Genomic DNA, 22,984 nt, shown 5'->3' on the forward strand with positions numbered 1-22,984 from the left:
GGCCGAGGAGGAACAGATTTTCAAAGAGGCCGAGGAGGGTCTGGTAATAACAGAGGGAGAGAAAGGTTAGATTATAATAGAGGCGGAGGGAGGTCAGATATTCAAAGGCAACGAGGACAGTCACACTTTCAAAATGGCCGAGAAGGGTCAGATAATGACGGAGGAAGAGAAAGGTTAGATTTTACCAGAGGTCGAGGAAGGTCAGATGTTAACAGATTTTCAAAAGATTTTCAAAATGGCCGAGAAGGGTATTATTTTCAAAATAGCCGAGAAGGGTCAGATAATAACAGAGGAGAACAAAGGTTAGATTTTAATAGGGGTCAAGAAAGGTCAAATGTTAACAGAGGTCAAGGAAGGTCAGATTTTCAAAGAGGCCGAGTAGGATCGGATTTTCAAAGAGGCCAAGAAGGGTCAGATAATAATAGAGGAAGAGGAAGGTTAGATTTTAACAAAGGCCGGGGAAGGTCAGATTTTCGAAGCGACCGAGGAGAGTCATATTTTCAAAATGATCGAGAAGGGTCAAATTATCAAAATGGCCAAGAAGGGTCAGATAATAACAGAGGAAGAGGACGGTTAGATTTTAACAGAGGCCAAAGAACGTCAGATTTTCAAAGAGGCCGAGGAGGCTCTGTTTTTCAAAGAGGCCGAGAAGGGTCAGATAATAACAGAGTAAGAGGAAGGTTAGATTTTAACAAAGGCCGAGGAAGGTCAGATTTTCGAAGTGACCGAGGAGAGTCAGATTTTGAAAATGACCGAGAAGGGTCAAGTTTTCAAAATAGCCGAGAAGGGTCAGATAATAACAGAGGAAGAGGATGGTTAGATTTTAACAGAAGTCGAGGAAGGTCAAATGTTAACAGATGCCAAGGAAGGTCAGATTTTCAAAGAGGCCAAGTAGGCTCGGATTTTCAAAGAGGCCCAGAAGGGTCAGATAATAACAGAGGAAGAGGAAGGTTAGATTTTAAAAAAGGCCGAGGAAGGTCAGATTTTCGAAGCGACCGAGGAGAGTCAGATTTTCAAAATGACCGAGAAGGGTCACTTTTTCAAAATGGCCGAGAAGGGTTAGATAATGACAGAGGAAGAGAACAGTTAGCTTTTAACAGAGGCCAAGGAAGGTCAGATTTTCAAAGAGGCCGAGGAGGATCAGGTTTTCAAAGAGGCCGACGAGGTTCAGATTTTCAAAATAGCCGAGTAGGGTTAGATAATGACAGAGGAAGAGGAAGGTTAGATTTTAACAGAGATCGAGGAAGTTCACATTTTCAAAATGGCCGAGAAGTGAGATGCAGTTAGGACATTTGTCTCGGACACACAAAATTTTAGGGGTTACAAAATTTCAAATGAATAATCTAACGGTGATAATTATTTTGTAATTTTGGATTTTATTTTTATTGAATAAAGTAGAGGGCACAGGAAATAAAATAAATGAAAAATCCACCCCGCAATGAGAGAATAATAAACTTCCCCTAGTAGATGGTGTTGATTTTGAGATAAGAACTTTCTTCGTACTTATCTCAACTTTGTTCAACTTTTTTTTTATGTTTTTACAAAGGCACTAATTAAGGTCTATTTGCTTATACCGAGTACAAACAACATGACATGATTTAATTTTCAACGGTTGGAAAAGATACATCATTTGAAAAACAAGAAGAAATTTATGTTCCGCAGACCGGACCATCAATTTGACAAGACGTTTCCAAAAAGCTAAATCAAAGGGTATGGAAAAAACGTTTGAGATGCTGCTTAATATAGTTTGTTATATGTTTTAATGTTGCTCCTTACTTTTAGTTGAAATTATATTAAAGATCGATGTGGGTATAATGTATGATTTTGTTGTTGTTTAGACCAGGGCACTTCGTATCGACGGAGTTGTAGCAATTTCGAAAAGTGCTCATTCGATTAAAAATAGAAAGGGCTGATGCCCTTTTTAATAGTCGAAATTGATTGGAGGGAAACTAATCCCCCTCCCACGCCCACCCTCCTATTTGCCTTTATGTTTAAAAACTAAATTATTCCTTAAGATTAAATCAAAATGCACTGTGTTAATGCTAATTCCCAATAAGGCATCTCAGCAGTATCCCAAGAACGACTGAGGGTATTATGTTCAAACTTTCGGGGCTAATTCTGCTCTTAAAATTTAACTAACTCAAAATAGCGTAAGTGTATCCAAGCTATCAAAGAAAGTAAGCCGATTTTTTTTTCCGAATGGTATCACGTTTTTCATGTCAGGTCAACTAGAGGAGATACGGCACGAAATTAAACACTACTATTTATGTCAAGATGTTTAAAAAGGTGTATTTTGTTAAAAATTGCTTAGAAATTTTTTCCAGCATAGAAATAACAGATTAAATTGTAACGTCCTAAAAAAACGAAACGATTTGAACCATAATTATATTTTTCTCTGAAAAGACTATCTCAATATACAATGAACTGAAATTAATATAAAAAAAACTTTTCACAAAATTAGTTTTTCAAAGAAAAGTAAAGAACTCTAATAAACAAAAATGAGCAAAAATAAAATCAAATAATCTACCAAGCGTGGAACTACCACAAATCAGCATCGATAAACAATGAAACCCTAAACGAGCAGAAATTACAAAAAATAACCGAATCAAACTCAAAACGAGCAGAAATTAACATGATTAGGGCTCAAAACCCCTATGCCTTCCCAAGGCCAGAACATAATTTGCACTTTCCTGCAAAAAATACAAATGAATGTGCATTGTCAGTTTAATATACATATACTGATACTTATTAATCAAAATGTTAATATTATTTGGTTTATCAAAGTTATAAAATTAAAAAATTTATATTTTTTTCAGTAAAGTGCAAATTATGTTCTGGCCTTGGGAAGGCATAGGGGTTTTGAACCCAAACCATGTTAATTTCTGCTCGTTTTGAGTTTGACTCGGCTATTTGTTGTAATTTCTGTTCGTTTTGATTTATTTATCAATGCAGATTTGTGGTAGTTTCACACTTTGTAGATTATTTGATTTTATTTTTGCTCATTTTTAGTTTAATGGAGTTATTTATTTTTCTTTGGAAAAAACTTATTTTGCGGAAAGGTTTTTTTAATTAATTAAGAACAAGAATAATCTTCCTTCTACGGCACCTTAAAGAATCTATTCAATTTTTCGCAAACAAAAGCTTATTAAAGAATTTATTCTGATTTAAGTCCATTTCAACGAGAGAACACAAATTTTGTCTCCAATTTCCTATGTTTAGAGTTAGTTTAAGCTTGGATAAGAAATTAAACTAAAAATTAAGAAGGAGAAGAAAAGAAATAAAAGAAAGAAATAACTGCTTATCACTATAACATCGCATATGAAACAGCTTGTATCTCAAAATAAAAGTTTTTTAGATATGGAATCAACTACGAGTGAAAATGAGTTTTCGCAGGGAAGAGTTGGCATAATTAGTAGCAGTAAAAAAATTAAGGAGCTAAACAAGATTTATATAAACAAAAAAATTAAGGAGCTAAACAAGATTTATATAAACAAAAAAATTAAGGAGCTAAACAGAAATCAAGTTCTTAATTTTCTCGAAGAAGAGAATTTTGCTTTTAGGGTTTGTTTATCTTCTGAGAAAAAGTTGTTAGAAATCATTTGAACTAAGGTTGTGCTGGCGAGTTATGTTGTGTAGTCTTACCTTGGCTTCAGTGAGACGTTCCCATCTTGGTACCAGATAAAATAAAACACCATCCGTGTAACCGGGTAATGTGACAGCTCTGGCCAATAAAACGAACAGAATCAGGTACGGAAATAGAGCAGTGAAATAGACAACCTAAAATTCAGACGAATTAGCTTCTAAATAATACAACAGAACCAGCGGATTGAAACTGAGAAAAAAACAGCTGAAAAACTGCTGAAAAGTTTAAAAACAAAACATAAAAACGACTGCAAGTAACAGCTGAAAATCGGATACTCTCGATTGGAAACGAAAATTGGAGGTACCTACCTATAACTCACAAATAGCACATTTAGACGTTTTCTGAATACGAAAAAAAAATCATATATTGAATGACTGTGAAAACATCATTCTGTCTTATTTTTGAGTAGAAAGTACGAGTTTTATTCGTGGTTTGTTAATTACACCTGTTTTTTTTTGTTTTTGTTTGACTTTTGACGACTAGGGAATCTCTTTTAGCCTTTCATGATTTTTTTTTCTCGGAGGGGGGGGGGACTAAAGAATTTTGTGTTTCAGTGAAATAGTTTTTATTTTATTTTATGTCTGACAGACTCTTTGGGTAGTACGGTAGAATAGGTTGAAAAACAGAATGCATACAACAGTGTCATAAGAAAATCTTTTTTAATTTTTGTTTTAACAGAGACACAGATTTATTGTAAAAATAACCTCCTTTGCAAAAAAGAAAAAAAAATTCATGTAAAAACTGAGTCAAACAGTTTGTCGTAACGAGCTGTAAGTAAGGAGTAACTCGGGTCAATAGTAGCCAAAACTCTAAAAAATGTATTTCGGTATTAACTAATGCATCAAAAGAATTAGCTTTTATGCTGATTTCAAACATATAAAATACATTGAGTTTAATGTTAACCATCCAAAGCAGAATCTTATTGTGGAGGTCTCAGTGGCTTCAGCTGCATAGATGACCAAAAGCCACCTAGAATTTCCATCTCTGTCCACACAAAATTCTGTAGTAATAATATTGTTGACCAATTTACAATTACTGATAACAGCAAGAAATCAAGGGTTTATAAAGCTGGTAACCACATCTTATCTTGGTTAGGCCTGGGGAAAATTTAAAAAACGATCAGAAATTAAAATAGGAAAAATGATGTTTTTCAATTGAAAGTAAGGAGCAACATTAAAGCTTAAAACAGACATAAATTATTTTGAACATAAGAGGAGCTACCCCCTTTCTCAACACCTCACTCTTTTTTGCCAAAGTTTGACTTCTGTCCCATTTCATTAAGAACGACTGACGAAACACAAGGGTCATTGAATCGAAATAAGAAACTATTTTAAAGCACAAAAAAAAAACTTTAACGCAAAGAGCAAGGAGTTGAGGAGTGAGAAGCTTCCCTCATACGTGGGATAATTTCTGCTCGTTTCAAGTTTTAATGTTACTTTATATTTTAGTGAAAAAAACTTGTTTTTCTTCATTTAATGTCAAGAGAAGATGAATTCTCTGTTGTTTCTCTTTCTGAAGAAATTAGTTCCGCTTTGTTCCACCAAATCTCAATCAACCTTTACTTGATTCCCCTTTTGTCGTCATGACAACTTGTAATTATCAAAACAAAATGTTTACCTATGTCTTTAGCATTACCAAACACAATTAGTCAGTTCCAAGACAAGCGACGAAAAATTACCAATAATAACATGGCAATGCGCCTTTAGCAGATAATAGGACCTAATATGAAAAGCTATAAAAAAAGATTTTTTTTGCACGCCTGCCTGGGACAGATACAAATTTTATTCTTGCTATTAAACCAAAATTCACAAGAATGGAATTTTAATCATTAAAAAAATAGTACCTCGAACCATATCATTTCCTCATTCACAATCATTTCCTAGCATTAGTCAATAAATTAAACGATACAACTTTCTATCAAATAAATCAGCGAATCTTCAGTTTTTTTTCAATCAGTGACTCTTCGCAGCCTCGCCTCCCCTCACTTCCTTTTTACGTCATAATTTTTAATTTTAATGTTACTTTTGCAAATTTGGAGGTTTTTATTTTTTTATTCACATTACTAACTTACGTTTTTGTTTTAATTTTTTTTATCCCCTGTTCGATTTTATGAATTTTAATTTTTTTGGCATTTTTGCTGATTTGGCATTGATCTTTTAATTTTATGGGTTTAGCCTAATTTGTTTTTTTTGTAACATTTTTACGTATTTGACATTGACCCTTTTATAATTTTCTGTTGTTGTTTCTTTGTTTGTTTTTGGTTCTTTTTTCGTTCTATTGACGCTAAAATATGAATTCAGCCCATTTGGGCCTGTGATAGCCGTTTTTCAGCAATAAATCTTATCTTATCTTAGGTATGCTCTATATGGTAAAATGCCCTGATACTCTGCTTAAATAGTATTGAAAAGAAGTAAAAAATAACAACTAGATAACTTACTTTTCCAAATGACTTAACTCCTTTAACCAGAGCCAAAAATACCAAAATCCAAGCAAATAACAAACAGAGAGCCAACTTCCATTGGATACCTCCCACTTCTTCGATATCATTGCTTATAGTCAGAACATTATGACTAAAATAAAAACAAGAAGTAGAAGAAAAACAAGAAATATTAGCACATAAATGAAATGTATGAATTTTTTCCATCTATCAAAGGCAGCGCAATCGCGCTGCCTAAGTAAAGAACGATGTTAGCACAATGTATTATTTATTTATTTATTTTTCCATAACAGGGCATTTCATATCGAAGGAGTTGTCGTAGAAACTTCAAAAAGGGTTCATTCGATTGGAAATTCGAATGGCTAGTGCCCTTTTTGATAGTCGAAAGTGATTGGAAGGCAACTAATCCCCCTCTTAAGCCCACCGTTTCTCAAGACAGATCCAACTAAAGTGTTGAGATAGACATTTTCTTCAGCCTGACTGATTTCCAGACAAAAATTATGTTTTCGTCGAGGTAACTTCCTCTGTAGTCTTCAATGCAATGTTTTTTAGTTATGCCCTGCGAGCATATAAGATTTCTTATAGAGAGCATTGTCGTAGAGACTTCAGAACGAGCTCATTCAATTGGAAATTCAAAGGTCTTGTTCTCTTTTTATTAGTCAAAAGTGATTGGAGGGCAACTAACCCCCCTCTCACGCCAACCTTTTCCCCAAACACATCCAATAAAATTTTTGAGATAGCCATTTTGTTCAACGTAGTTGAAAGTTCTGAAAATTAGGTCTTTGAGGATGACAACCCCCCATCACAGCCCTCAGGGCAAGGGTTATAAGTTATGCCCTGGGGGCATATAAGTTTTCATAGAAAGCGTTTTTGTAGAAACTTCAAAAAGGGCTCATTCGATTGGAAATTGAAATGGCTAGTGCTCTTTTTAATAGTCGAAAGTGATTGGAAGGCAACTAACATCCCTTCTACGCCCACCATTTATCCAAACACATCCAATCTAAATTTAGATAGCCATTTTGTGCAACGTAGTTGAAAGTTCTGGAAATTAGGTCTTTAAGGATGATAACCCCCCCTCAGAACCCTCAGGGCAAGGGTTATAAGTTATGCCCTAGGGGCATATACGGTTTTTATTGAAATCTTTGTCGTCAAAACTTGAAAAAGGGCACATTCGATTGGAAATTCAAAGGGCTAGTGCACTTTTTAAGAGTCGAAAGTGATTGGAGGGCAACTATCTCTCCTCTGACGCCCACCTTTTCCCCAAAAACATACAATCGAAATTTTTAAATAGCCATTTTATTCAACGTAGTTGAAAGTCTTGGAAATTTTGTCCTTAGGGATGACAACCCCCCCCCCCCCAACATCCCTCAGAGTAAGGGTTGTAATTTATGCCCTGGGGCATATAAGGTTTTTATAGAAAGCGTTGTCGTAGAAATCTCAAAAACGGCTCATTCGATCGGAAATTGAAATTGATAGTGGCCTTTTTAATAGTCGTAAGTCATTGGAGGGCAACTAAACCCCCTCTCACGCCCACCATTTTCCGAAACATATCCAGTTAAATTTTCGAGATAACCATTTTTTTCAACGTAGTTGAAAGTTCTGGAAATTATGTCTTTGAGGATGACAACCCCCCACAGCCATCAGGGCAAGGGTTGTAAGTTATGCCCTGGAGGCATATGAGGTTTTTATAGAAGGCGTTGTGGTAAAACGTCTAAAAAGGTTCATTCGATTGTAAAATGAAAGGGCTAGCGCCCTTTTTAATAATTGAAAGTAATTGAAGGGCAACTAATACCCCTCTCACGCGCACCATTTCCCCACACATTTGCAATCAAAGTTCTGAGATGACCATTTTGTTCAACGTAGTTAAAAGTTCTGGAAATTAGATCTTTTAGGATGACAACCCCCTCAGAGCCCTCAGGGCAAGGGCTGTAAATTATGCCAATGGGCAATATAAGGTTTTTATAGAAAATTTTGTTGTCATCTCGTATAAAAGGGCTCAATCGGTTGAAAAATGTGAAGATTTATGTCCTTTTTAATAGCCGGAAGGTGTCGTAGAGCAACTAACCCTTATATCATATCTACGAGTTTTCCAAAACCATTCAATCAGAAGCTGGAAATGGCCAGGGCGTTCATCGTAGTTGGACGTTTTGGAAACTATGTTTTTGAAGCTGACAAACCCCCCAAACCCCTCAGGGGAAGGGTTATGAACTTGTCCCGGGGGCAGATATGGTTTTTATAGAAAGCAATTTAGTAGAAACTAAGAAAAGTGCTCATTCGGTTGTGGTAAAAAATAACTAATACCCTTTTTAATAATCAAAAATTTTAGGAGAGCATCTAACCTCCTTCTCATACTCACCATTTCCCCAAACACAGCCAATCAAAATTTTAAGATAGTCATTTTGTTCAACGTATATGAAAGTTCTGGAAACTAGGTCTTTGAGGATGAAACTCCCCCCAGAGCCCTCAGGGCTAAGGTTGTAAGTTAAGGTTGTAAGTATAAGGTTTTTTTTTATAGGAAATGTTGTCGTAGAAACTTGAAAAAAGGCTCATTCAGTTGGAAATTGAAAGGGCTAGTTCCCTTTCAAACGAGGTCCAGGCCGAAGGCCTCGACCGAGTTCGTTGATTTTCAATTGAAGTTATCAAGTATTTTGCAGTAGGTTGCATCAAAACATGGCCAATTGTAGACAGAGAAAAGGCTAGTCGAAACTGATTGGGTGGCAACTAACCCCCCTCTCACGCCCACCATTTCCCCAAACACAAGCAATCAAAATTTTGAGATAGCAATTTTTTTCAACGTAGTTGAAAGTTCTGGAAATCAGTTCTTTGAGGATGATAAACTCCCCCCCCACCCATCAGGTTAAGGGCTGTTATTTATGCCCTGGGGGCATATAAGGTTGTTACAGAGCGCTGTAACAGAAACTTCGAAAACTTCGAAGGGTTGGTGCCCGTTTTATTTTTCGAAAGTGGTCGGAGGAAAATTAACACCCCTCAAAAAACCACTCTTTTCCCAAAAACATCCAATAAAAATTTCGAGATACCTATTTTGTTGAATGTAACTGAAAATTCAAAAAACCGTGTCTTTGAAGAATACAATCTCCCCAAGGCCCTCAACGCAAGGGTTGTAAGTTATGCCCTGGGGGCATATAGGGGGCATAGTCTAGAGATTATGATTTTGAGGATGACAAACCCCCCAAAACCCTCAGGGGAAGGGTTGTGAGCTATGCCCTGGGGGCATATAAGGTTTTTATAGAAAACGTTTTCGTAGAGACTACAAAAAGGGCTTATTCGATTGGAAATAGAAAGGACTAGTGCCATTTTTAATAGTCAAAAGTGATTGGAGGGCAACTAACGCCCCTCTCACGCCTACCATTTCCCCAAACACATCCAATCAAAAATTTAGTTCAACGTAGTTGAAAGTTCTGAAAATTAGGGGTTTGCCAGCGTTGTCGTAGAAACTTCAAAAAGGACTCATTCAATTGGGAATTGAGAGGGCTAGTGCCCTTATTGATCGTCGAAAGTGATCGGAGGGTGAATGCCTCCCCCCCATACTCATCATTTCCCCAAACACTTCCGATCAAGTTTTTGAAACAGCAATTTTGTTGAGTATAGTTGATGGGTTCGAAAATTATACTTTTCATTTTAACAACCCACAACAGCCCTTAAGTATAAGGTTGAAAGTTATAACTATGTGGCAATTATTGTAACATAGACAGCGTTTCTATAAAACTTCAACAATGGCTTTATTAATGGAATTGAGAGGGCTATTGTCCTTTTTAATAGTCGAAAATAATCAGAGGGAGAATCACCCACCCCCACGCCCATTACATCCCCAAACATTTCCGACCAGCATTTTGATATGACCATTTTGTTAAACGTAGTTGAAAGGTCTGGAAATTATGTCTTTGAGGATAGCAACCCTCCCCCCATAGCCCTCATGACAAGGGTTATAAGCTATGCCCTTGGGGCAAATAGCATTTTTATAAAAAAAAATTTGTCGCAGAAGCTTCGGAAAGGGTTAATTCGATCGGAAACTGAGAGGACTTGTGCCCTTTTTATTAGTCGAAAGTGATCAGAGGGCAAATGACTCCCTCCACCCTATCATTTCCCCAAACACTTCCAATCAAAAATTTTGATATATCCATTTTGTTAAGCCTATCAGAAAGGCCTGGAAATTATGTCTTTGAGGATAACAAATCCCCCAGCCCTCAGGGCAAGGGTTGGAAGTTATGCCCTGGGGACTCATAGGGTTTTTATAGAAAGTCTGGTCATACAAAATTCAAAGGGGGCTTATTGGATTGGTAGTCAGACGCTTTAGTGCTCTTTTTAAGAGTCAAAGTGATCAGAGGACAGCTACCCTGTCCCCCCTACACACACGTCATATTGTCCCGAAATATGTTTGATAGAAATTTTGAGACAGGCATTCTATTCAAAATAGTATAAATATCATATAACAAGGCTTTTGGGGTTGAAACTAACCCCAGAGACTAGGGACAAAGGTTTTAAGTTGTGCCCAGGGGGTATTAAAAGGTTTTTCTAGAAGGCATAGCTGTTTAAATTCAGAAGAGGCTTAGTCATTCTCTCTGAAAAGGACTATGTCAATATAAAACGAAAGGAGATTAATCAAAAAAACTTTTTGCACAAAATAAGTTTTTCAAAAAAAAAGGTAAGGAGAGAGAGAAAAAGGTTTTATTAAAAAAAAATACACACATTAACAACAAAACCCGAAGTTTATTAAACTTGTATGGGTACACATCACCTTTTACAAAACCCTACCTACACAATTACTCCCAGCCAGCCTTAGACCCCCCCCCCCCAAAAAAGTACAAAAAATAATAATAATAAGAAGAAAATAAATAAATAAAAATAAACGAAATAAATTAATTTCTAATAATTTCACGACCTAATTGGATACCGAAGACACAAAACTAAAAAGCATTCTTCTATTCTACCTCCTCGTCGCCCTCCCCAAAAAAAAGTGTCACAATCACTTGAGAGAAAATTCGCCCAGCAAGGATTAAAACTCATATGTAGACAAACACTGTCCTTTTAATTTACTGCGAAATTCATTTAGCTCATCAATTGTTGAAATTGCCTGCGTTAATGGTTCCCATACCCGAGGGCCAACATGTCTTATGGAAAAAACAGATCGCTTTGTAATAACCTGGGGTCGCCGAACTACTGTTGATGTTCTAGTCGAGTAATTATGAAAATTAACACCACTTGTAAACATTTCCCTAAAACACTCAGGTAATAACGCGTGCGTATATTTAAACATAAAAAGAGCATTATAAAAACGGAATAATCCAGCCATCGTTAATATATTTACTTGATTATATCTATGTTTAACAGACATATTATGCTTATCTCCAGTTAAAACACGTAGGGCATTATTTTGTAAACTTCTAAGGGGACGAAGGTGAATTAAAAACGTGCTTGACCACACAAAACAACCATATAGAAGGTATGGGTGAACAAAAGAAAAATAAAGCAATCTCATAATGTCTTTCGGAAAAAAGTGCTTCAGTTTCCTCATCATCCCAACATTTCTTGCGACTTTGCCACTAACACATGAAATGTGCTCTTTGAAGTTAAGGCACTCATCAACAATCACCCCTAGATACTTTGTCGAAACTTCCCGAGGCAGAATATTTTCACCGAACTATATTTTGTCAATCCAAGGGCAGTAATTGCTACTTCTCCCATACATCACAAAATGGGATTTTGTATGGTTTAGCTGATGTCTGTTAACCCTCATCAATTTCTCAATGTTTAACATACCAGTCTGAAGATTCTGTATAAGCATTTTCCCGGTTTTTGTAGCAACAGTTAGATGCGTGTCATCAGAAAAATAAGGCAAAATAGATTTTGATGCTCCAGTATCACTACATTTTAAATCAAAAGACAGTCCATTGTTAGCATTTCGCATGTCATCAATATATATAAGAAACAATAGTGGTCCCAAAACAGAACCTTGAGGGACACCGAATTCAATACTTTTAACTTGCGATTTAATTTCACCAGCACTGACAAACTGCTTTCTATCTTGGAGAAAAGATTCGAAAAGACGATAAAATATACCTCGAAAACCACAAGTCCTCAGCTTCACCAGAATAATTCCATGGTCCACTGCATCAAAGGCTTTCACAAGGCTGTCCAAAAAAACAGATGCAACTTTCCACCCTTGGTCCAGAGCATCGTTCACAAAAGTCGTGAGAAAAAGAAGAGCTTGATCTGTCGACATTGCTTTACGGAATCCAAACTGAGTTTTACTAAAATACTTTTTTAGTATTCTTTAATGGAATTCTTTTTAAAAAGAATTCCATTAGCCAAAAATGAACAAAAATCAAATCAAATGTAAGCTTACAACTACCAAAAATCAGTATCAATACATAAATGGAACCCAAAACAAACAGAAATTAGAATAAGTCAAACTCAAAACGAGCAGAAATTAATCTGAATAGGGTTCTAAATCCTAAGCTTTCTAAAATCCAGAATGTAATTTGCACTTTAAAAATTTGTATAACTTTAAACTTGTATAGCTTTAAAAAAAAACAAATTAACTAAGATTTTAAGGAATGAATATCAGCATATGTATATTAAACTGATAATACATATTTTTTTCATTAAATTCACTTGAATTTTTCTCAGTAAAGAACAAATTATATTCTGGCTTTTAGAAAGTATAGGGTTTAGAACCCTACTCAGATTAATTTCTATTCGTTTTGAGTTTGACTTATTTTAATTTTGTTTGTTTTGGGTTTCATTTATTTATTGTTACTGATCTGTGGAAGTTCCATGCTTGGTAGATTATTTGATTCTATTTTTGTTCATTTTTGGCTTAATGGAGTTCTTTACCTTTTTTTGAAAAACTTATTTTTTGCAAAAAGTTTTTTTGATTAATTAGAAAAGAGAGACACCTTTACACATACATAAAAAGCAAAAAAAGTAATTAACAGAAAAGAAAGAATGAAAAACACGTAAAGGAAAACAAGAACAGCGTGATAGACATACAGATAGATAGATAAGCAGAAAACGAGAGAGAGAAAGAGAGAAGGAGGGACAGAAAGAGAAGAGAAAAGACAGTTGAGAGGGAGTTTTCGTTATATTTCATTGAATTATCTAATTTCGTGTTTCAACAATGTTGCTTTTTTCGCATAACTACCGGCCAAAATGAGAGCTTGTGAAACCAGCTATTAGGCTATTAGAACAAACATGACAGCCAACCAAAGATTTTCAATCTTGTCTTGCTTTTTGAAGCACGGTTTTAATATTTTCTGTAATTGCAGTAAATATTTTATAACTTTTGAAAATAATAGTTCTTAATAAATTGGACTGTTTGCATGAAGTATTTCTGCATAAAGTTCTAAGTTCTAAGATCAAATAAGGATTTTAAGAAATAAATACTCAAATAAAAGTTCAATTTTTCAGTCAATAACAATGTTTTTTTTAGCTTTTTTCTTACTATTAAATAAAAAAAAAGTTTTTTTTAACTGAAAGTAAGGAGCGACATTAAAACTTAAAACGAACAGAAATTATTCCGTATATGAAAGGGGCTGCGCCTCCTCAACTCCTCGCTCTTTACGTTAAAGTTTTTTTTATTGTTTTAAAAAGTAAAGTTGTGAGACAGAGTCAAACTTTAGCTTAAAGAGCGAGGCGTTGTGGAGGGGACAGCCCCTTTCGATATGCGGAATATTTTCTGTTCGTTTTAAGTTTTAGCGTCGCTCCTTACTTTCAGTTAAAAATAAAACATTGTTTTTTTTGTTTAATTTCTGAACGTTTTTGAATTAATGCAGCTTTAATTTTGGCTCACCGTACATGAACAATTAAAACGTAATGTGTATTTTAATTTTACTTCTTTTTGGTTAAATGGCTTTCTCGAAATTTTGTTCTGACGTACCTTTAACTTACGTAACGAACTTCTATATTCGTATATTTTTATTACGTATATTAGGAGGTTTGCCCCCTAGTCAGTACCACGCTCTTTGCGCTAAAGTACAAATTTTGTTCCAATTCCTTAAGAATGACCCCTTAATCACAAAGGCCGTTAATTAGAATTAATTTAAAAAACTTGTTCCTCAAAAAAGTTTTTCAAAGAAAAGTAAAGAACTCCATTAAACAAAAAATGAATAAAAATAAAATCAAATAATCTACCAAGCGTGGAATTACAACAAATCAACATCGATAAATAAATGAAACCCAAAACGAACAGAAATTACAATAATTAACCGAGTCAAACTCAAAAAGAGCAGAAATTAACATAAGTTGGGCGCAAAACCCCTATGCCTTCCAAATGTCTTAACAAAATTTGCACTTTACTGAAAAAATATAAATGTTTTTACTTTTATAACTTTAATAGATCAAATAATATTAACATTTTGATCACTAAATATCAGTATATTTATATTAAACTGACAATGCACATTCATTTGTATTTTTTCAGTAAAGTGCAAATTTTGTTCTGACCTTGGGTAGGCATAGGGGTTTTGCGCCCAACTTATGTTAATTTCTGCTCGTTTTGAGTTTGATTCGGTTTATTATTGTAATTCATGTTCGTTTTGGGTTTTATTTATTTATCGATGCTGATTTGTGATAGTTTCACGCTTGGTAGATTATTTGATTTTATTTTTGCTCATTTTTTGTTTAATGGAGTTCTTTACTTTTTCTTTGAAAAACGCATTTTGTGGAAATTTTTTTTTAATTAATTTCTGTTCGTTTTATATTAACATAGTCTTTTCAGGGACAAAGAAAATAATACTTTAAATCTTTTCGTTTTTTAAGACTTTATAGATTGGCCTGCTATTTGATATGCTGGAGAAAAATTTTCAGCAATTTCTAACAGCACACACCCTTTTTAAAATCTGGACACAAATAGTACTGTTTAATTTAGTTTCATCCCTCCTCTAGTTGACCTGAAATGGAAAACTTGACACCATTCGCAAAAAAATCTGTTTACTTTCTTTGATAGCTTGGACACACTTGCGCTATTTTGATTAGGTTAAATTTTAAGAGCAGAAATGGGAGGGTTGGCGTTGGAGGGCAGGAGTGGAAGGGGGATTAGTTGCCCTCAAATCACTTTCGACTATTAAAAAGGGTATTAGCCCTTTCTATTTTCAATTGAATGAGCCCTTTTCGAAGTTCCCACGACAATTCCTTCGATACGAAGTGCCCAGGTCTAAACAACAACAACAACAAAAAATAATACATTATACTCACTTCGATCTTTACTATAAAAATGTCAAGCCTTCCAATCACTTTCGACTATTAAAAAGGGCACTAGGCCTTTCGATTTACAATCGAATGAGCCCTTTTGAAAACGACAACGCTTTCTATTAACACCTTATATGCCCCCAGGGCATATATTACAACCCTTACCCTCGGGTCCGTTAGGGTGGGTATCATCCTTTAAGACTAAATTTCTACAACTTTCAACTGCGTTCACCAAAATGGCTAACTCAACATTTTGATTGGACGTGTTTGGGGATATGGTTGGCGTGAGAGGGACGACAGTCGCTCTCCAATCACTTCCAACTATTAAAAGTTGCCCTAGCTCTTTCAAATTGAAATGAAGTGAGCCATTTTGAAGTTTCTACGACAAATCTTTCAATAAAAATCTTATATGCCCCCAGGGCATAACTTACAACCTTTGCCATGAGTACTGGGGGGGGGGGTTGTCATTCTCAAAGACCTTATTTCCAGAATTTTCTACTACGTTGAACAAAATGGCTATCTGAAAATTTTGATTGGATGTGTTTGGAGGTATGGTGGGCGTGAGAGGGGGGTTAGTTACCCTCCAATAACTTTCGACTGTTATAAAGGGCACTAGTCCTCTCAATTTCGAATTGAATGAGCCCATTTTGAAGTTTTACGACAACTCTATCTATAAAAACCTCATATGCCCCAGGGCTGAACTTACAACCTTTGCCCTTGGGGCTCTGGGGGGTTTGTCATCCTTAAATACATAATTTCCAGAACTTTCAACCACGTTAAAAAAAATGGATATCTCAAATTTTTGATTGGATGTGTTTGGGAAAATGGTGGGCGTGAGAGGGGCGTTAGTCGCTCTCCAATCACTTTCAACTATTAATAAAGGCACTAGCACTTTCAATTTCCAATTGAATGAGCCTTTTTGAAATTTCTACGCTTTCAATAACAACCTTAGATGCCCCCCGGACATTAAGGACCACCCTTGCCCGGTGCACCTTGGGGGGGGGGAGGGGTTGTCACCCCCAAATACCTAATACAAAAAACTTTCAACTACGTTGAATAAAATGGCTACCTAAAATATTGATTGGATGTGTTTGGAGAAAAGATGGGCGTGAGAGGGGGGTTAGTTGCCTTCAAATCACTTTCGACTATATATGCCCCCTGGGCATAATTTACAACCCTTGCCTTGAGGGCTGTGTGGGGTTGTCATCCTCAAAGACCTAATTTCCAGAACTTAAAACTACGGTGAATAAAATGGCTTTCTCAAAGTTTTGATTAGATGTGTTTGGGGAAGAAGTCGACGTGAGAGACGGGTTAGTTGCCCTCTAATCACTTTTGACTATTAAAAAGGGCACTAGCCCTTTGAATTTTCATTCGAATGAGCCTTTTTTGAAGTTTCTACGGCAACGCTTTCTATAAAAAACCCCATTTGCTCCCTGAGCATAATTTACAACCCTTGCCCTAAGGGCTGTGGGGAACTGTCCTCTAGAACATAATTTATATCTGGAAATCAACTACGCTTAACAAAACTGCTATCTTAAAATTTTGATTGGACATGTTTCGGGAAATGGTGGCCGTGAAAGGGGTGTTAGTCGCCTTCCAATCACTTTCGACTATTAAAAAGGGCAAAAGCCACACCACTTTCAAGTTGAAAGAGTGCATTTCGAAGTTTTTATGACAACATCTTCAATACGAAGTGCCCTGCTTTACAGGAAAAAATTAATAAATAATACATTGTTCCAACATCGTTCTTATATGCCCCCAGGGCATAATTTAAAACCCTTGCCCGGAGGGTTGTGGGGGAGTGTCCTCCTCCTTACTTAGTCCCCGTTTCTTGACTTGTTCTCGAGTGTCCCCGCTCTTTACTTAGGCAGGGCGATCGCGGTGCCTATGATATATACAACAACTTTCTATATAAACCTTATATGCCCCCAGGGCATAACTTACAACCCTTGCACTGAAGGCTCTGAGGGGGTTATCATCCTAAAAGACCTAATTTCCAGAACGTTCAACTACGTTGAACAAAATCAGTAACTATGTCTTTTATCATAGTATTTATTTGATCAGAAATCAAATAAATTTTTTTTTCAACAGAAAATATTTTTTTGAGGCGGAAACTCCCCCACAGCCCTCATGGCAAGGGTTGTAAGTTATGCCCTGAGGGCATATAAGGTTTTAAAGGAAGGCATGGTCGTAGAAATTTCAATAAAATCTTATTCGACTTGAGATTCAAAGGGCTAGTGCCCTTTTTAATAGTTGAAAGTGATTGGAGGGCTACTAGCCCCCCCCCAACGCCCATCATTCCCCCAAACATATCCAATAAAAATCTAGAGATAGCCATTTTGTTCAGCGTAGTTGATTTCCAGATCGAAAATATATTTTTGAGGAGGACACTCCCCCACAACCCTCAGGGCAAGGATTATAAGTTATGCCCTGGGGGCATATAGGTGGGCGTGAGAGGGGGGTTAGTTGCCCTTAAATCACTTTCGAATCACTATTAAAATGGGTACTATCCCTTTGAATTTCAAATTGAATGAGCCCTTTTTCAAGTTTCTACGACAAAGTTTTCAATAAAACCTTATATGCCCCCAGGGCATAACTTATAATCCTTGCCCTGAGGGTCGTGGGGGAGCGTCGTCCTTAAAAATATATTTTCTATCTGGAAATCAACTACGCTGAACAAAATTGCTATCTGAAAATTTTTATTGGATGTGTTTTGGTGAATGACAGGCGTGGGGGGGGGCTAGTTGTCCTCCAATCACATTCGACTATTAAAAAGGGTACTGGCCCTTTGTATTTCCAATCGAATGAGCTGTTTTTGAAGTTTCTACGACAACGCCTTCTTTATAAACCTTATATGCCCCCAGGGCATAACTTATAATCCTTGCCCTGTGGGTTGTGGGGGAGTGTCACCCTCAAAAATATATTTTCTATCTGGAAATCAACTACACTGAACAAAATGGCTATCTCAAGATTTATATTGGACGTGTTTGGGGGAATGATGGGCGTGGGGGGGGGCTAGTTGCCCTCCAATCACTTTCGACTATTAAAAAAGGCACTAGCCCTTTGAATTTCCAATCGAATGAGCTTTTTTTGAAGTTTCTACGACAACGCCTTCTTCAAAAACCTTATTTGCCCCCAGGGCATAACTTAAAACCCTTGCCCTGATGGCTGTAGGGGATTGTCCTCCTCAAAAACATATTGTCTATGTGAAAATCAACTATGCTGAACAAAATGACTATCTCAAAATTTTGATTGGATGTGCTTGGGGAAATGATGGGCGTGGGGGGTATATTTGCCCTCCAATCACTTTCGACTATCAAAAAGGGCACTAGCCCTTTGAATTTCCAATCGAATGAGCCTTTTTTGAAGTTTCTACGACAATACCTTTTATAAAAACCTTATACGGACCCACGGCATAACTTAAAACCCTTGCTTTGAGGGTTTTGGGGTAGTGTCCTCCTCAAAAACATATTTTCTATCTGGAAATCAGCTACGCTGAACAAAATGGCTATCTCAAAATTTTGATTGGATGTGTTTGGGGGGAATGATGGGCGTGGGGGGGCCTAGTTGCCCTCCAATCACTTTTGACTATTAAAAAGGGTACTAGCCCTTCGAATTTCCAATTGAATGAGCCTGTTTTGAAGTTTCTACAACCACGTCTTCTATAAAAACCTTAACCTTCTATATAATTGCCCCCAGGGAATAACTTAAAACCCTTGCCCTGAGTGTTGTGGGGGAGTATCCTCCTCAAAAACACACTTTCTATCTGGAAATCAAGTACGCTGAACAAAATACCCTAAGTGCTGTGAGGGTGGTTGTCATCCTCTACGACATAATTCCCAGAACTTTCAACTACGTTAAACAAAATGGCTATCTCATAATTTTTTTTGGATGTGTTTGGGGGAAGGAGGGGCGTGGTGGGGGGGGGCTAGTTGCCCTCCAATCACTTTCGACTATTAAAGAGGGTACTAGCCCTTCGAATTTCCAATCGAATGAGCCTGTTTTGAAGTTTCTACGACAACGCCTTCTATAAAAACCTTATATGACCCCAGGGTATAACTTAAAACCCTTGCCCTGAGGGTTTTAGGGGAGTGTCCTCCTCAAAACATATTTTCTATCTGGAAATCAACTACGCTGAAAAAAATGGCTATATCAAAATTTTGATTGGATGGGTTTGGGGGAATGATGGGCGTGGGGGGGCACTCGAACTCTCAATTTCCAATCGAATGAGCCCCTTTTGAAGTTTCTACGACGAGCCCTTCTATATGAAGTGCCCTGCTCTAAAGAAAAAAAAAATACATAGTACATTGTGCCAACACCATGCTTACATGCCCTCATGGCATAACTTAAAACCCTTACCCCGAAGGTTGTGGGGGAGTGTCCTCCTCAAAAACATATTTTCTATCTGGAAATCAACTACGCTGAACAAAATGGCTATTTGAAAATTTTTATTGGATATGTTTTGGGGAATGATGGGCGTGGGGGGGGGGCTAATTGCCCTCCAATCACTTTCGACTATGAAAAAGGGCACTGGCCTTTTGAATTTCCAATCGAATAAGCTTTTATTGAAGTTTCTACGACAACGCCTTCTTTATAAACTTTATATGCCACCAGGGCATAACTTATAATCCTTGCACTGAGGGTTGTGGGGAAGTGTCCTCCTCAAAAACATATTTTCTATCTGGAAATCACCTACGCTGAACAAAATGGCTATCTCAAAATTTTGATTGGATGTGTTTGGGGGAATGATGGGCGTGGGGGGGGGGGCACTCGAACTCTCAATTTCCAATCGAATGAGCCCCTTTTGAAGTTTCTACGACGAGCCCTTCCATATGAAGTGCCCTGCTCTAAAGGAAAAAATAAATAATACATAGTACATTGTGCCAACATCGTGCTTATATGCCCTCATGGCATAACTTAAAACCCTTGACCCGAGCGTTGTGGGGGAGTGTCCTCCTCAAAAACATATTTTGTATCTGAAAATCAACTACGCTGAACAAAATGGCTATTTCAAAATTTTGATTGGATGTGTTTGGGGGAATGATGGGCGGGGGGGGGGGGCGAGTTGCCCTCCAATCACTTTTGACTATTAAAAAGGGCATTAGCCACACTAATTTCCAATCGAATGAGCCTTTTTTGAAGTTTCTACGATAACTCCTTCGATACGAAGTGACCGGGTGAAGAAGAAGAAGAAAAAAAACACATTGTGCCCACATCGTTCTTTACTTAGGCAGCGCTAGCGCGCTGCCTATTATAGACTATTAAAAAGCTAAGGGCCTGATCTTGAGCTTTATCAAGTAATTTTCTTTTCAAAGCAACGAGTGACATTAAAGCTAAACACAGAAAGGAAATATCCTACAAATGACGGGGGCCAAAACCTACTTTGTATGCTATAGACTATTAGAAAGCTACAGGTTGTCAAAAGGGTTTATCGGCAATGTCTTAGGAACAGCTTAGAGTATTAAGTTGAAACTTTCAGGGGATGTTGAGCGGGAAGTTGAACTAACCAAAAGGCACCATGTACATACTACCAGTATTGCTACTACTACTACTACTACTACTACTACTACTACTACTACCACTAATACTATTACTGCTACTGCTACTACTACTACTACTACTGCTGCTGCTTTAAGCTGAACTAGATTGAAAGTTGAAGAACATCCTGGTTATAAAAATGGCATAGATGTAATATCTTAGGAATAGTACAGGGTATTAAGTTGAAGCTTTCAGGGAAAGTTGAGGGGATTTAAAATTAAATCAAAATAAACTATTTGTATCCAGATTGTCCAGAGATTGTCTGTGCAATATCTCTGGAAAAACTCAGGACATTACATTGGAACTTCACGGCATGTTTTGAGGGATGTTAAACCAAATAAAAAAAAAACCATGTGCATCCAATTTTGACAAAAGGGCATATCTGTGATATCGAAAAAAAAGGTTAAGGGAATTAAGTTGAAACTTTTAGGGCAAGTCAAGGAGAATAGTTGATTAATAATTGTCTACACTCAAGGCTGTAACATGATGTGGGTTAGAATCCTGTCTGCTCTACAGGACCCTAATGATTATGCAGAATTTCAACTCATGCATGGGAATATTTTCCTCCGTACCCATCAATCAAAGCATTACAATACAACTACAATTAAAAATTGTTGTAAATTTTGTCCAATATATAAATGGTGAGCCAAAATCTGGATTCTTATAGAGAAAAACCGAAACGATTTAAAAATATTCTGTTCTTAACCAATGGAATAGATGATGTGAATTACAGATTCACATGGATTAATTAAAAAAAATTTTAAAAAGAAGTTTTTCAAAGAAAAGCAATGGGTTAAAGCTTTATATCAAAGATAAGCAGAAATAAAGTCAAGTAATTTTTAAGCGTAAAACTGACATATATTACCATCGTTGAATAAATGAAATCCAAAACGAGCAGAGATTACAATAAATAACCGAGTCAAACTCAAAACAAGCAGAAACTACCACAAAGATGAGTAGGGCTAATACCCCCCGTGACTTCTAAAGACCAGAAAATAATGGGTAGTTTACTGAAAACAAAATACATTTTAAACGTTTTCTCTTTTATAATTTTAATAATTCTAAAATTATTAAAGGATTCCAAGAATGAAGTCCAGTATATATTAAACTGTCAATTAACATATATTTGTTCTTTCCGGTAATCTCGGTTATGATGGTTATTTTTTTCCTTTCTTTGGATATTATAAAAAAAAAAACATAATTCGAAATAAAGACTGTATTCAGTAAAGTGCAGGTGTTCCATATTTATATTCCTTTTCAAAAGTTCGAAAGTTTATTATATAATTTCCAGGTGAAAAAGAAGAACTAAGATGAATTGCCACTAAAAAGCAAAACTAGAACTGTTTCTAGTTATTGTTGTTTCTTATTCCATGGCATAAGTTGCAATTAGGAAGCTTAAATTATAGGCCATTTTTATAATTCAAATTAAACCACCATTTACAGGAATGCTTACTGAAAATATTCATCGGCAGGCATCTTAGCTGCCTTAGCGAAATTCGTCAAGACATCCCAATCTTCTTGAGAAGTTTCATTTTGGAAAATGCAAGCACCAGTAGAATTCAAAAGACCTCCAAGCAATGTACAATTTCTTCCATCGAACCTCGCACAAGCTGAAAAAAAATCAAAATTTTGTATTCTTATCGTCTACTGCACATTGTACTAGACCTATTCTCATGGCATAAAAGGCAGTAGCAAGCTGATTTTAATCAGGGTTGCCTCAACAACAAAATAAAAAGTATCATCGGTTTAAAAGAAATCACCGAGTCATAAACAAATTGAACCAGACCCAAAGCCTCCCTCCTCTTTATTCAAAAATTCAACTGAAAGTAAGAAGCAATTTAATTTCTATTTGAAACAAATAGAAATTATTCCGTATGAGAGGGGGGTTTCGCCCTCCTTAATACCCCGCTCTTTACGCTAAAGTTTTTTTTTAGAAATTTAAAATAAACTTCTTATTCTAAGTAAACATCCATTGTGTTTAAGAGGTCGTTCTTAAAGAATTGGGACGAAAAATCAAACTTTAGCCTAAAGAAACAAGGTATTGAAGAGGGGGCAACCCCTTCATAGACAGAACAGTTTCTGTTTGTTTTAAGTTTTAATTTTGCTCCTTACTTTCAGTTGAAAAAAGTTGTTTTTTTTAATTTAATTTCTAACCATTT

General features: G+C 36.3%; 1 protein-coding gene across 1 annotated transcript in view; it reads right to left on the minus strand.

Annotated features, from left to right (window-relative positions):
• The window catches only part of LOC148955357 (sodium- and chloride-dependent glycine transporter 2-like), a 69,218-nt gene that overhangs the window by 42,796 nt on the left and 3,438 nt on the right, over window positions 1-22,984 (minus strand). Inside the window, exons 2-4 of the mRNA XM_089107077.1 lie at window positions 22,279-22,435; window positions 6,081-6,213; window positions 3,643-3,777 (exon numbers count right to left, since the gene is read on the minus strand). Coding sequence (XP_088963203.1) covers window positions 3,643-3,777; window positions 6,081-6,213; window positions 22,279-22,435 — 425 coding nt within the window. The remainder of the gene's footprint in view (window positions 1-3,642; window positions 3,778-6,080; window positions 6,214-22,278; window positions 22,436-22,984) is intronic.

Source organism: Artemia sp. Qi Xiang Cuo, chromosome 2 (genome assembly GCF_049724085.1).
Source record: "Artemia sp. Qi Xiang Cuo chromosome 2, ASM4972408v1, whole genome shotgun sequence".
NCBI lineage: Eukaryota > Metazoa > Arthropoda > Branchiopoda > Anostraca > Artemiidae > Artemia > Artemia sp. Qi Xiang Cuo.